General features: G+C 42.0%; 1 protein-coding gene across 6 annotated transcripts in view; it reads right to left on the bottom strand.

Annotated features, from left to right (window-relative positions):
- The window catches only part of ADGRG6 (adhesion G protein-coupled receptor G6), a 538,359-nt gene that overhangs the window by 238,656 nt on the left and 283,340 nt on the right, over window positions 1–16,363 (bottom strand). For all 6 annotated transcript variants that reach the window (XM_072140986.1, XM_072140983.1, XM_072140981.1 and 3 more), the window contains one exon: window positions 3,062–3,130. In XM_072140986.1, coding sequence (XP_071997087.1) covers window positions 3,062–3,130 — 69 coding nt within the window. The remainder of the gene's footprint in view (window positions 1–3,061; window positions 3,131–16,363) is intronic.

The following is a 16,363-nucleotide window of genomic DNA, read 5'->3' on the forward strand; positions in this document are numbered from 1 at the left end:
AGGGGTGGGGGTGTCAGTGGGATGTGTGGAGTATTGCGTTTGCGTGTTCATGGAGGTGTACGTTTGGTCCTTAGGGTAAATGGGGGTGGAAGGGGGTGTGGTATGTTGAGTGAGGATTGACAAATTGGAGCTGAAGGTGGTGGGTAGAAGGTTAAATGGGCAGATGTTGGGTTCCAGATTTGGGGGCAAGGGGGAGTGGGAGGGTGGGGTAAAAAAGTGGGGAGTGGATGTTGGTTCGAGTTGGATGGGGGTTCGGGGTAATGGATGGTTATTTTGATGTCTGAGAGTGGTGGGTAGTGAAAATGTAGGTAGTGAAAATGAAAAGGACTACATCTGGATCAATAACCCAAGTATCCTGACATTCTATCATCTACCCAAAGTACACAAAGACCCCATTAACCCACCCAAAAGACCCATCATTTCAGGAATTTCATCCATCTCCTGCAATCTTTCTCAATACGTAGATATCAATCTTCAAAGATATGTAACAAAGCTCGACTCGTACCTAAGAGATTCCACTAGCGTCATTCTAGCACTAAATGACATCAACTGGAAACCCACCTACCAATGGGTGACCCTTGATGTTTCAGCTTTATATTCGAATATCCCCCACGATAAGGGTCTAGAAATGGTCGATCGAGTCCTCAGCTGCGACCCCATCATGCCACACAAGCAGAAACTGTTCATTCTCGACGCTATTAATTTCATACTAACACATAATGTGTTCACCTTCCAGAACAACATCTATAAACAGGTCAGTGGAACTACTATGGGGACGAGGTTTGCTCCCAGTTTCGCTAACATATATATGGGGGAGGTCGAGAAAGGGTTCATCCAGGACAACCCCTTATGGAAAGAACACATCATCCTATACAGACGATATATCGATGACTTGCTTCTAATCTGGGATGGTCCAGTTGAGAGCATCCAAACCTTTGTCGACACCATCAACATCAACAATTGGGGTCTGGTCTTCACCCCTAACTTTTCGAGCCATGAAATTGAGTTCCTCGACCTCTTGTTACAAACAATTGAGGGTAAGATCAAAACCAAAACCTTCTTCAAGAAGGTTGACACCAATAGTTTCCTGCATTATAAGAGCAACCACCACTCGAAATGGAAGAGAAACATCCCATATAGCCAATTCCGTTGCATACGTAAAAACTGCACAGAAACAAAAACGTTCATTGAACAGAGCGGAATCCTTTCCACAAGATTCCGTGAAAAAGGCTTCCCCAGAGAAGTTGTGAATGCCACACTTGAACGCTCTAAGAAACTAACACAGTCTGAATGTCTCCTCCCTTCCAAAGTCTCCAAACTGCCAGTAGACCCCAATAAAAGCAGTTTTAAGACCAATTTTATCACCACATACAACGGTGAACACAACTCCATCAAGAGAATTCTTGAGAAACACTGGCCAATATTACTTAATGATCCATTTTTATCACAGAACTTACCAAAGAGACCCAGCATCATTTACAGGCGGGCCCAAACACTAAAAAACCACCTGGCTCCCACCAAACTACGCAACCCAGCAATACTTAACCCAAGGAACTCCATCCTTCCGGAACAAACCGGCAGCTTTAAATGTGGCCAAGCCAGCTGCAAATGCTGCCCCTCCTGTGCGCCTTCATAACTCTGGCGCCCACACTCCTCCTGCAAGCGTCTGGGACGGAATCTACATTCCCCACGCTGCAGGTAGGACAGAAACTTCTCATACCCCTTGTGGCATCTAATCTGTAATCTGTAAGCTACCTTAATATGTATTTATGGATTTATGGATTTATTTATTTATTTATCTACTGAGATCCTCCACATGTGAATATATTATTGTGGCATCTAATCTGTAAGCTCCCTTTATATATATGCATTTATTTATTCATGAATTTTGTAGGTATTTATTTATTTATTTATCCTTCACATGTGAATTTATTTATTCATATATTTACTCAATGACTTACCGATCTATCCATTTTTTAAGTTCTCCAATTACTGTATGCTCTATGCCTATGTATATGTCTAAATTCTTTAAGCTACTTATATATATAGATATATAATTTTTATCATATAAATAACCAACCTTGGCCTTTTATACATTTTTTATTATTTACAAACTGAAATTTTTTTATTTTTTATTTATAAACTGATATACCACTAAATTCACAACTACTAACACGAACCACCTATTTTAATTTTGTATAGCTCTGTTTTCTTAGTGTGTTTTGTACTTGTATTTTCCTCTTAGTCTCATACCACTTGAAAAAGGAGTCTTCGCTACTCCGAAACGCGTTGTGATCCGAGATTTTCTAATAAATGATTTTCACACCATGATGTTCCATACCTGAATTTGTGTGTGCGCCACTACAGACAACCCATCACCTATCTAACTAAGGCTAGTGAAAGCCATTCAGCTATTCAGGGTTGTGATTTATTGTTGTGCCATTTCCAAAAGTTGTGTGGGCAACTTTATATCACCTACTGCACCTCTCAGATCCTGTGCGTCCAGGGATTGTCAATAAAAGGATAATTAAGTGACCTTGTGTTCCCTTCACATGGATCTTCTAATTGCTTTCTAATAATGTTAACCATCAGTTTTTTTTGCCATATGGACATGAAGAAAAATGGATTAGGGATACAATACTGAGACAGAACGGACTGACTAAAATGTGTCAGTATGTTGCCCTGTATGGCATACTGAGAAAAAAACGAATATGTGAAGAAAACTTAACCATGTTAACTCCTGCTGAAGCTGTAAGGAACTACTAAATTTAAGGCTTCTGCATTTAGGCGGCAATTTTGTTAAATAATCACATAGTGAGAATTGTTGAGTTTTGTTGTTCATCTTAGGATATTTTCACCTAATTTTAACACCAAGAGGACAGGTTTTATCATTGAGGCCTTATATGTAACCAATTAAAAAGGTATACTTTTTTTCATTACTGTAAAAAACTCATTTATTAACTAGTTAGCGATTATTATGGCAAGAATTTTCATTTAAGAGAATGTAAAATCCAATAAGAAAACTGTATAAATCAGTTACATTGATATGGTATAATTGTACCTTGACAGACACCAGCCAGTTTTTCACAGGTAGTTGGTTCTGCTAAAGGCGTTGTTGGCAATGAAGTACCTAAAAAGTGAATTACAAGAAAATTATTAGAAATGTAGAAGTTAAGAGTTAGGCGTCTGTTGAGAGCTATTTAATTGTACTCTTCTGCCTGCTTTTAGCAATATTAGTACTGCTAAAAAAATTTACTTTTATTTCTAGATTGTATCTTTTGCAAACACACTTACTGCATTTTCTCAAAACTGCTGTTTTGTTAGTCACTTCCCAGTGTTCTGCGTAAAAACTGTTGCAGGTTTGCTGAAAGCTACAGTAGTCACTCAAAGGAGTGAGGGCATATAGTGCACTTGAAGAAATTACATTTCTCAAATACACTATAGATCAATTTTTATTGTCTTACAACTAGTGATGAGCTGACCCAGATTTTAAAATCTGTTCAATCTCGAATCCCCACCAGAAACAACTGTGATCAGTGCTGGCACTGATCGTGGGTGCTTACTCTTTAAATGTTGCTGCCAAAGCTGCCAGCAGCTTTTAATTCAAAAGAGCTCACAAGCAGCCATTTTTGGGGAGGGTTGGTTCTCCCGGCGATGTCCTGCAAGTGCCTTCGTGCTCGTGCTCCATTGATTTAATTGCAATAATAGACCAGGGCACCAGCAATGACCCAGCATTTTGGCATTACCCTCAGTTAATACAAAATACAGTGATTACTTTACTTAATTGTTCCTAGAAATATAGTATTTTGGGGTTGACCCTTTCCCTCACTTATACAGTAAATATAGTATATTGGGTTTCATAATCCTTTTGATCATTGCAAAATATAGTGTATAGGCTGCCAGTTTCTAATTGTTCCGGGAAATATAGTATTTCGGGATTCATTATCTCCCTCAGTGATAGCAAAATACTCAGTCATAGCGTGATATGTGAACAAATTAATCACCAGCGTACCACTGTTCACATATCATTTCTAGTGCATTAATATAACCCACTTAGACTTTAACAACAGTTGCGCCCATTGCCGTCTATGGAGGACGTATATTGGCCGTATATACGTCGGCCGTATATACGTCCTCCATACGGTAGTGTGAATGTAGCCTTAATCTAACAACCTTCAAACATACTGTTAATTGCCATTGCTTAAACTGCAACACAGCAACCTCCAAGTACCACAGAATTTTAGGGGCAGTGCACTCAAAATTCTGAGGTTTATATTGCTCATCTTGTCCCATATGTATTAATTTTATGTGTGTATTTGTTAATCAAATTTTAATACTATAATACATTTATCTACCACTTAACCCGCTTTGTTCTCTTTCCTCTCCCTGTTTTATAAACAAAATACAATGAATACTCTGCCAATTTCTAAATGTTCAAGGATATAAAGTACATTGAGGTTTACAGCTACTTTTGTAATTGAAAAATACAGTGCAAACAATGACAGTTTATAATTGTTCCTATATTGGGAGACTTGTTCTCATCTTGTTAAATGTGCTAAAGCAAAACAAATCAAAAGAAAACATTAGAAGAAATTTGGACGCTCCAAAGAAAAGGTTTGAAATTTTAAGAGCGCAAAACAAAATTGGGATCCTTCCTTTGAAGTATAATAGCAGAAGGAGTATTTTAAGCCCAAAAAACTGGAGTCTGATAGACAAGTTTGTCTGCTGAGATGATGGTGTGTGTGGAGAGCAGTAAAAGAGATCTACTAGTGATATGCTGTAAAAATTGCCCTACCACTGAAAATGTGGAGTAGGTGTAGCAAACTCGAGACATTTCATATTCCTCAGCATCCAGCGTGTCAGCACTCTGGTTTGTGACTGCTGAAACTGAAAGCATGCGTTTTCTCACTTTAATCACTGAATGAAATTTTAGGCCATGTTTACATCCAAGATGGTAGGGGGAAACAGAAGTATTGTGAGTGTGTTTATCTGTTATTGTTCTTTGAAAATTATGTTTTATGTAGTTACAGTATTTTGCAGGTTTTATTTTTTTGTTCATTTGTATTGATTACTGTATCTGATTTCTGTTTTATTTCCAGCTACAAACTTGAGAGAGCAAGCAGACCGATTTTTCTGCTGGGGAACCTCACTCATCTTCCCCAAATCTGAAGTATAAAGAGGTGGCTTTGTGTATAAAGCAGCAGCATGGGCATCCTAAATATAATGCTGGTACCTGGGCTATGAGGAAGAATGGGAAGACACAAGAGGTGAAACGCTTATATAAAGGTCCAGCCATTCTTCATAAGCGAATAGAACACAATAAAACATAGTATAATACATAGAGGTGCTGCTGCTAGAACCAATCATAAGCCATCATCTTATGTACAAAAGTGCAAGGTGAATGGGACTTCCAAGGTAAATTTGTTCTATACCAAATTTGTGTGCATTCAAAGCCACTGGTGTGCATGATTACCAGACATAGTGCAGAGGCCATAACATGGAAAGGGAGGGATTTCAAAAGAGCCTTGTGCACATTCACCTTATTTGGGTTGTTGGTTTTATCAACACATTAAAAAAAAAAATAAAGTCCTTTGGAGCAGATCATCAATAGATAAACTGACACAAGCGTCTCAAGACTGGCTTTCCCATGCCTTGTCATTTACTGAATAAAAATTCCATAATAATTTATTCTGCTAACAGCATGTCTTGCCCTTTTACTGAAGGCATGATCAGGTTAGCCAGTGTCATAATAAGCAGAGGCAGGAGGAGTAATATCAGGGCCAGTTGATGAACGAATAGAAGCACACCCTTTCTCGTTGTCACAGGTGCCCCTGCGACCCTTGTCTCGGGTCACACGCGCACCCGTGCAGGCGGCTGCGCTTGCCACACGACTCACTTCGCCGGCATCCAAAGGCATCTCCCGTGTCTCCCTGTGTGCTTCAGATTTAAAGGGCCAGCGCCCCGATAATTGATGCTGGCAGATGCCATTGTTTGTAAATTCCCAGCCCCTTCCTGTCTTCCCTGCCCGATCTATGTGCCTCACAGCCTCATAAAAAGCTCCCTAGCGATTCTTCTGCGTTCCTGTGTCTCCTGCGTTCCCGTGTCGCCAGCGTTCCTGTGTGTTCCTGTGTATCCTGCGTTCCTGCTCCCATGCGCTCCTTCTCCTGAGCTCCCGTGTCATGTGTCCCATGTGCCTGTGTTCCTGTTCCCATCTGCCTGGACCTCCCGTTGCTGACCCCCGATTGGACTTGACGTTGCATGTCTGCCGCCTGCCCTGACCTTGTGCCTGGACCTGACTTGGACCTTGTGCCGACTTCTATAGTGGGCTAGTCGCACATGTGGACTAACCTGGGGGTACCCTGCCACAGCAAGTCCAACCCTCTTTGCGGCGGGCTCTGGTGAAGACCAGGTGCCACTTAGACTCCGGTCCCAGGTGTCGTCTAGTGCCACCTCCCGTGGTGGTCCAGTGGATCCACGCATCCTGAATCCTGACAAGCATGCTGAGGTGGAGGTGGAGACCTGAATGTTGTGGAAGAAGTGTTGTTTGCTAGGAGGTGCAGCACTTTCTGCTGGAAGCTTTAGCATTACCATTTGATATTCTTGCAGCTCATGTGGATGGAGGGCTGAGGTGCAAACTTTAACACCCTGTCAACAGCTCACCTTCTGGCTATAAGTTCTACACTAACACTTCACAAACTGCCACGCAAGATACTGCAGGTTTTGTGTATAAGGCATATGTGCCCTGCTTTGTATGTATAGTGCCTCTAAAGTATGTATATGTGTGCCATATTTTGTATCTATTGTAAACCAGGTTTTAGACGTATATAACCAGTAGGTAGGTCAGAAAGTTCATACAAGTTCTTAAAAGGGTTTGGATAAAAATAAATCATAAAAAGTTTTGATAAAAAAATATAACTATATATCACATTATGTACATAGACCTTCAGACAGAGAAATATATATATATAATAGGGTAGATATTGTTAGTATTGTCTTTAAACCATTACAGTCAAAAAGAGAAAAAAAGGGGGAACTGGCCTCTTTATGCAAGAAAGTTGTGTGCAAAACATGCAGTACGAGCTTATTCAATACTGAGGGAAAGAGAAAGGAAGCTTGACATAATAGATACTGATGTCTCATATTTATAAAGGGATCAAGGTAGGTAACTGACCTATTGTACTGGGGGCTCAGAGGACAGGGTAGTCTGCAAAAAATTGTGAGATTCTTGAGAATATTCACAGCACTAGAGATAAAAACCAGTTATTCTAAATACGATCTAAATAGAAAGGGGACTAGGCAAGTGGAAGGAATCGGAGACTTACTAGATCCTGTGTCCGCATCGGCCAGCAGCAGCTTTTGTAATATCCGCTGTTGCCTGTGGTCGAATTCTTATAGCGCGACTCGGATTCGTGTCTGTGCAAGTGGATGGAGATCCAGCTTAGTGCGCACACGCCGTTCGTCACTGACAATTGGAGCCTTTGCCTGCTGAATTGACTGTGTTGGTGTTCAGAGCAAGGATTGGATATGTTGAGAATATCGCTGGGTGAAGCTATTATCTAGAGATGGGCGAATTTGTTAAAATTCGTTTCGTCCCGATTCGCCGAATTTTTTGAAATAATTAAATTCGACCAAAATCGAATCAAAATAAATCATGTTAAAAAACAGGCATTTCCTGGCTGCAGAGAGCCTGTATGGTGTTGTAGAATGTTGTGCCATGCTTAAATATGCATAGGGAGCGTGGTTTGGTATTCAAACAATGCTGTGTTTTAGTATGACGCACATGACAGCCGCGGCTCTTAGAATCGCTTCACTCTTCACTTCCATGTGCACTTATGTTACAGGGGATATTATTCATAACTGGACCCTCTGCTCTATTATATATATATTACATATAGTGTAAATGGATACAGTTTATACTGACCACAGTCACTGATATTCTGTGGTGAGATGTGTGTGTACTGAAGCCGTTGCTCATTAACATATAAAAAGGCTTTGACAGTAAGAAGCCACCATGAACCAGGTGTGAGATTCCCTGCACACTACTGGGTCTATCCTAAGAGGGTCTTAGGGTGGAGTTATAAGGGGGTGGGGAGGAACTACACACAGGGATATTTAAGCATGGTAAAAACAGAAATCATCCTCTTCTGTCTCTTGCTTCCTGGCCCCCCTGGACGAGCAGCACTTAACTAAGGAACCAGGTCATATATTGTGTGTGCTTTCTGTGTAAGTATATAACGTTATAAGAGTAATTATAACATAGTACTTATTATAATATAGTAGACTTTATATAGTAGTACCTATAGATATCCCAGGTGTTATGTGTTTTACCATATATATACATAGCTAAGTGTTTACAGTGAGTGTGTATATATTAGTGTAACTACATGTATAACCTGTAGCCGTATCCCATTCACACGTGGATCTCTGCCCTGCACGTGTATTGGAGGAGTAGATATATAGATGCTATTGTGCATGAGTCTCTATACGTACATGTATATGGTCAGGTACTGGATGTGACTCCTGCTTCAGGGTATATCCAGGAGCTGCGGTAGTGTTAGATTATATTGTATATACATACATATTACTGTGGTCCAGAAGGGGCCAGGAAAAGACGTTTGTGTGTAGTTGTGTTCTCTATGTATTTTGTATTGTATTTTATGTAGTTACTTTGTCACATGTATGTTGTTAGTAAAGTCTTTTTGTATATAAGTATCTGCGAGGGTTGTATGTTACTCTTGTGATATATGAAGGACTGGAGTAGGTGCTTATGGTAAATAGCACAGACTAAGGGGCTGGACAGAACCACTGAAACCCAGAGGAACTGAATAGAAATCCAATCCCCTTTATCAACTTACATAGGCAAACTTCCCCAAATAAGCGAAGCGGCAACGCAGCCTGACAAGGTAACGTCTGTGCCAGCTCGAAAGGACCGAGCTGAGGGCCAAGATCCCACTATAACATTAAAGAGTAAACTCTTTTTACACTGACATCAGATGATTCCATAGATTATGACAGAACCTGTTCTGTTAAACGCAGATACATGTTGAAAGCCCCCAAAAGAGTGAAGAGGATGTCGGCAGTAATTTTGCATTGACGTCACTGATCATTTTGCCCTTCTTTTCACGCGTCAGTGTCCTCTTTCAATCGGTCAATAATCCATCAGTATTGCTAAAGCCAAAAACAAACAGGAGTTGATCCAGAATAGAGATGAGCAGCAAATGGGATACTTGCATGTCCTCTGTGTTCTGTATCCACTCCTGCTTTTGGCTATCAATCCTGAAGCTTTTCATCCTTCTGACAGATGAAATGAAGGGGAAAACCAAACATAGTGGCAACGTCATAGAGTGATGGAGGGTGAAAACAGCATTGTGGAGGGAGACAGCGGTCAGTTGGCAGCAGCATGAGTAGGCTGCAGAGTGGCACAATGACAAATTATGGAGGAGGCACAATCATATAGTGTGAAGGTGGCATCAGAAGCAGCAGGAGCCCACAGAGTGGCACAATCATATAGTATTTTGGTGGCATCAGTAGCAGCAGCAGCAGAAGGAGCCCACAGAGTGGCACAATGATATAGTGTTTTGGTGGCATCAGAAGCAGCAGGAGCCTGCAGAGTGGCACAATGATATAGTGTGTTGGTGGCATCAGAAGCAGCAAGAGCGGTAGAGTGGCACAATGATATAGTGTGTTGGTGGCATCAGAAGCAGCAAGAGCGGTAGAGTGGCACAATGATATAGTGTGTTGGTGGCATCAGAAGCAGCATGAGCCCACAGAGTGGCACAATTATAAAGTGTGAAGGCGGCATCAGAAGCAGCAAGAGCGGTAGAGTGGCACAATGATATAGTGTGTTGGTGGCATCAGAAGCAGCATGAGCCCGCAGAGTGGCACAATTATATAGTGTGAAGGCGGCATCAGAAGCAGCAAGAGCGGTAGAGTGGCACAATGATACAGTGTGTTGGTGGCATCAGAAGCAGCATGAGCCCGCAGTGTGTCACAATTATATAGTGTGAAGGCGGCATCAGAAGCAGCAGGAGCCTGCAGAGTGGCACCATGATATAGTGTGGAGGTGCCGGACAATTCCAGTCCCTAGTAAAGATGGTAGGAGGCATCTGGTGCAACTAGCAGCTGATGTGTGGCATCAGGCGGGTGGCAGCATCAGAATAGTAGCTGAGGCAGGTAATTAAAACCCTGACTCAACGTTTGGAGGAGGCGTCATGGCTGATCTAATCTGATGCATTGGTGAGTTGAAATCCTGGCCGATCCAAGCCTGATTCATCTTGACAAAGGTCAGTCTTTCCACATTACAGGTGGACAAGCGGGTTCTCCTGGGGGTAACGATGGCCCCCGCCGCACTGAACACCCGCTCTGATACCACACTACTGGCCAGGCAGGACAGCTTCTCGTCTGCAAACCCCGCAAGTTGCGGCCACGCATCAAGTTTGGCTGCCCAGTAGTCCATGGGATCCTCTAAGTGCTGTGCAAGTAGGCCACCACCTGCTGGTGCAGGGTCTGCTTCATGTCCTGCTGCTGCTGGTGGCGGCTACCCTCCTCACTAGGCGGGTGAAGGAAATTGCTCATTAAGGAATCCAGACTTAAGCGACTGTTGATGGAACTGCTACTGCTCCTACCCCCCCAGCTCCCCACAGCAGCCGTGGCAGTAGTACGTGAGCAATGACTGGCAGGAATCCCCCGGTCAGAACTGACAGAGGATGGACAATGGCGCACATAGGCAGCGGCCAACTGTGTGCTCAGTATTTCTCTATAGTATGCCAGTTGTTCCTTCCTCTCAGCAGCAGGAAAAAAGTCACCCATTTTGGACCGGTAGCGAGGGTCCAAGAGGGTGGAGAGCCAAAAGTCATCCCTATGCATGATGTTGACTATTTGGCTGTCACTAGTTAGGCAAAGAAGCATGCTGCGGGCCATCTGCGCAAGTGACTCTGTGGGACTCCCAGTCTCCATATCCACAGTATACTGCCACAGTGCTTCTGGGTCATCTGCCTCGTTTTCTACCTCCTCCCGATGCTCCTGCTCCTCCTCTCCTGTCACCTGAGTAGAAAAACCACAAATTGCACCAGACTCTGCTTGTGCTCCAATGTCCTCCTCCTCCTCCTCCAGTTCAGCCCCCACCAGACCCATGTGGCCATGAGATGTAGTCTCCACTTCTCCAGTGCCCTGACCAGACAGATTTTGCAGCATGAGTTCCAGAACATGAAGCAGTCCTGGCGACTGACAAATAACGTGGCCTCTTCAAAAGGCCTAAACAAACGGTAGGTGTCACGCATGAGCTGCCAGTGGCTGACATCAAATTTACACAGGAGAGTACTACGGTCCGCTTGCATCATCAAAAAATCATTAATGGCTTTTCTCTGTTCATACAGGCGGTCTATCATATGGAGGCTGGAATTCTAACGGGTGGAAACATCGCATATCAGACTATGTTGGGGTAGGCCGTTCTGGCATTGCAAATCGAAGAGGGTGTGCTTGGCTTTGTAAGAATGGCTGAAGTGCGTGCACAGTATCCTGGCCATTTTTAAAATGTCTTGCAGATGGGTGTAAGACTTCAGGAACTTGTTGACTACCAGATTGAACACGTGCGCCATGCAGGGCGCATGGACCATCCCTCCTCTGTCCAGCGCGGACACCATGTTCCTCCCATTGTCTGTCACCATGGTTCTGATTTTTAGTTTAGTTAGAGAAAGCCACACATTGATTTCTTCTTGCATGACGCGGAGCAGTTACTCCCCTGTGTGACTTGCATGACACCGCTGTGCCCTGTCTATAGTAAATAAGCAAAGAGATGTGCATAATTGACCAATGAAAAACTTTATTGATGATACATTTTTAAAACACACTTAAAAACCCAAATGGGGATGCATATCACAGAAAACTCCCTGGAAGAAGATATAATGGATAATAGAGAATAATAACCAAAATCAATATATAGTAGAAGAAAATCATCCAAGTCAATATATAAGGTAAGTAGAAATCAAAAAATGGAAATAAAATAATACAAGTATTTTTTGGACCAAGTAACACAACCCAATAACAAAATTAGCAGGTACTTTAGTAAAAGTTGTAGGTCCAGATAAGGTGCAAATGAGTAGGGTTCAAGTCTACATTACCGTATATAAAGGTGCAGCCCAGGGAGGAAAGGATGCCCCACGCGTATCGCCCAACTTGCGGGCTTCGTCAGGGGATATCGGCATATGATGCGTGATATGTTTATATACCCCGGCCATCCCGCCGCGGCCCAGCCTACCTACTTCCGCTCTGAGACAGAGTAACATCCGGTCATGCGCAACGCAGACCGACAAAGCGGCCATGCGTTCCAAATGGCCGGAAGTGTCGCACAAGGTAGAGTAATGTGCGTTCCACCGGCTGGAGTTTAAAAAAATATAGATTCTGGATCATAGTTATATCTATTAAAAGAAATATGTGGTATGTATAGGCAAAAACTGATCGCCGAATTTGAAAGATAAAACCCCATAAAGACATACTTGAATTTAATTAGAACCATGTATGAAAAGTGACTAAAATATTCAAGTGCAAAAATAGGAAGGGACAATTGTCACAGTATTCCTGTAACGGCGCAATATATCACTTTATGGTGTCCAATAACTAATAACCCAGAGGAGGATAAGGATATCAAAAAGAGTTTTGACAACAAGATCTGTTAAATAAAGGAGCATAAGACAAAAAGAAAAAAATGAATGTTATTGCATTTATCAATGTCGGTAGCATAGTATGAATGGGTACAAACTCAAGATGATATTAGTATGTCAAGTATAAGTGATATATAGAGTTCAGGATGCGTTCTTAATGAAGATAACGACGGTGCCTAAATCCAAACTAAAATTGTATCCTTGTATATCCATAGTATTACTTTGTCGAAAACGCATATCAATATATCAATAAGCAGTGACGAGTGGCAAAATAGAATATATAGCTTTATAATCTGTATATCTGTTAGAGATAACAGGGTGAGTGGCGACAACACAGGAGTCTGATCTGAAAAGCACATATTTTCTGGTAAGCTTGGCGCCTTGACAACAAGATACTAAACCACCACATACTAGAACCGGATAAACGAAAAATAAGAAATGAAATTAAAAACAAAGTCGCAAGTACATCAAAATGGTAAGTATGGTTGTGACGAAGATATATATAGAGCCAAGGTAATAGTATACAAAAGTTGGTATACCCAACAAAGTCAATCAGACTGATGGATTAGAGAAAACAAGAAATAAATTATCAGAGTATCGGCGCATAAGATATGTCCTTAAAAGAGGTTTGTTTGTAGAATAGCGTGACATAATCAAAATGGTACAGTGTATTGGAAGTGTTAAAAATCAAGATAAATCTAAAGTGCATAGTGCTAAATAGTATACGTGATAACTCTAAAATGCATATCCCAAGGGTGTTGTGTATTTTACTCAAACGAGGGTACTCCATATCTCTGTTTGAAAATAGCAGCATTTAGTGACGACACACAAGTGTGGTCTACGGGTACACAAATTCCTAAGAGAGTAAGAGCAATACCGCAAGTACGTCGAAATAGTGGGTATCGTTGTGACGAAAATGCATATAGAACCAAGATTGTCAAATACACAAGGTGGTCTACCCAATGAAGTCAATCAGACTAGTGGGTGTTGCACAAACAAAAATAGAGTGTCAAAATATCGGCGCATAAGGTATGTCCTTAAAGGGAGTTTATTTGTCAAATAGTGTGACATAATCAGGATGGTAATTTATGTTAAAAATATTAAAAATCAAGGTATGTCTAAAGAGCGTGATGCTCGATAGTACATACATTAACCCTAGAATACATAGCCGGGTGTATTGTCTATTTTTCACGAACAGGCAGACACAAGGTGTGCTGTCCATGTAGGTAATTATCATAATGTAGGGCCTCTAAGTTTATAGGCATGGTAGTAAGAAAAGGAAGCGGCGGGAGGGCTGAGCCACAACAGGGCGGCCAGGGCACGCAAAAAGGTCCGTTATCAAAGATATTCAGATAAACAATTTAGATAATAAATAGAAACAATGTATTAGTCAATAATAAATAGAAGATCACATCATATTGGCATAAATAGAATCCAAAAACCAAAGGGGGTCGGACAAAAACCATGGGAAACATAAAAAAAAGAAAAAAGAGAAGAAAAGAAAATATATGAGGTCGGCAAGTCAGAAATCAAAAATCAAGAGGTCAATACCAGGGTAGCAGATGCATAAACTATATTCAAATAAATAGCAGGGATAGCGGTCGGGGGGCTAGAAATCACCCAGGCAAACGGCATGACTTCGTGGGTGTAGGTTCAAAAAGAGGGGGTCGGAACTGATTGTAGACAAATCGTAACGAGATGTTGTGTCTAGGCCAGTTTTTTCTCGAGTCCAAGTGGATGTAGCAGGAGTGGAATCGAAGGCTTCTTCCACCAAAACAAAAAAGGAATCTAAGATTCGAGAGAAGACAAGCAGAGGTGAGATATCAAACTAAACAAAGCTACATGCGTGCAATTGATTAAGGGGCCCTATAAAAAATATATACAATAAGGGGTCCAGGATGTGTACTGTGAAAAAGCCAGTGCATAGTAATACACATACAAGGTGAAACAAATACAACAAAATTATATTTAATAATTGAGGGATAGGTGCATGTCAGTTGTATGAAGTTATGAAAAGAAGGTGGTGTGTATGCAGGATGATGAATTCAAAAGAAACCAGAAATTGAATTAAGTTAAGTGTGAGTTGGTGGTGTCGGTAGGCCTAAGATTTATAGTGGCCTGTAAAAAGCAGCTCCTCGTTGAGTCCTTTAGGTGCCACTGTATCCAATGTATAAATCCACCTAGATTCGTTACGTAGTAATAGGGGAACAATGTCCCCACCCCTGTTGTTAAGTGTGACCTTTTCCAATCCAAAGACCCGAAGGCCTCTCGGGTGGCCCCCATGATGTTGTAAAAAGTGTAGGGCAACCGAGGTTAATTTCTTACCTTTTTGTCGGTCAGAGTAGGCTGTACGGATGTTGGACAAATGCTGCTGGCATCTTTTTCGAAGCTCTTGTGTGGTCTGACCAACATATAGTTTGTGACATGGGCACATGAGTATGTAGATGACTCCCCGTGTTTTACAGTTAATGTAGTCCCGGATCCTGTATCTTTTGTTGCAAGTGGGATCCTCAAAAAAAGTGGTGCGTGAAATAAAGGGGCAGATGGAGCAGTCCCCACATGGATATGAGCCATGAAGGCGTACTCCCCGTCCAAGAGAGGTCGACGGGCGTTGGAAATGACTGTTGGACAGGGCATCCTTTAGATTTCTTGAGCGTCTAGCTATAATTTGTGGCTTATCAGTGAGAAAAGGCAAAAGTCTGTTGTCACTCTTTAGGACGTCCCAGTTTTTTTCAAAGATCTTGAACATTTCAGTCCACTGATTGTTGTACGTCGTGATCATCCTAGGTTTGGAATCCGTGACACGTGTCTTGGGCTGCAGTAAATGTCGACGATCACTGTTCTTGGCCCGAAGAAACCCCTTGGAAATGACTTTGCGGGGATAGCCTCTATTCTGAAAGCGGGAAGTCAATTCATGTGCATGTTGCTTGAAATCCACCTCGTGGCTACAATTCCGTTTTACACGGAAAAATTGGCCCGTGGGTATCCCATTTTTTAAATGGTTTGGGTGAAAACTGGAAAAGTGTAGCAGGCTGTTAGAAGCTGTTGATTTGCGGTAAAGAGAGGTAGTGAGTTTGGGGTGTTCATATCTGATTTTGAGGTCCAGAAAATCCACTACTGCATCCGAAATGTGTGCAGTCAGTCTAATATTCCATGGATTTGTGTTGAGTTGGCTGATGAAATTGTTACAGTCTTCAAGGTTACCTGTCCATAGAAAGAGAATGTCGTCAATATAACGGTACCACCCCGCTACCCAGATCTTATAGGCATCGAGGTGGTAGACCACATTCTCCTCCCACCACCCCATAAATAAGTTCGCATACGATGGGGCGCATTTTGCCCCCATAGCAGTGCCCGAAACTTGTTTGTGGAATACCCGATCAAAAAGAAAATAATTTTGGTGTAACACCAGGTACAGAAGGTCCAAAAGAAAGGAGTCATGCCTCCTATCCATTGACCACTGTTTGTCAAGAAAAAGGCATTGATGCCTACCTGGTGATCGATGATTGTGTACAGGGCTTTCACATCAAGCGTGACCAGTAAGACGGAAGTTGTCGTCTCAAAGGCTTCAATTCTCTGTATGAGGTGTGTGGTATCCCGGATGTAGGATGGCAAAACGGCAACCAGGGGCTGAAGGAAAAAATCGAGATAAGTGCATAATTTTTCATTCAGGCCCCCGATCCCCGAGACAATTGGACGCCCTG

Source organism: Engystomops pustulosus, chromosome 3 (assembly GCF_040894005.1).
Source record: "Engystomops pustulosus chromosome 3, aEngPut4.maternal, whole genome shotgun sequence".
NCBI classification, from domain to species: domain Eukaryota; kingdom Metazoa; phylum Chordata; class Amphibia; order Anura; family Leptodactylidae; genus Engystomops; species Engystomops pustulosus.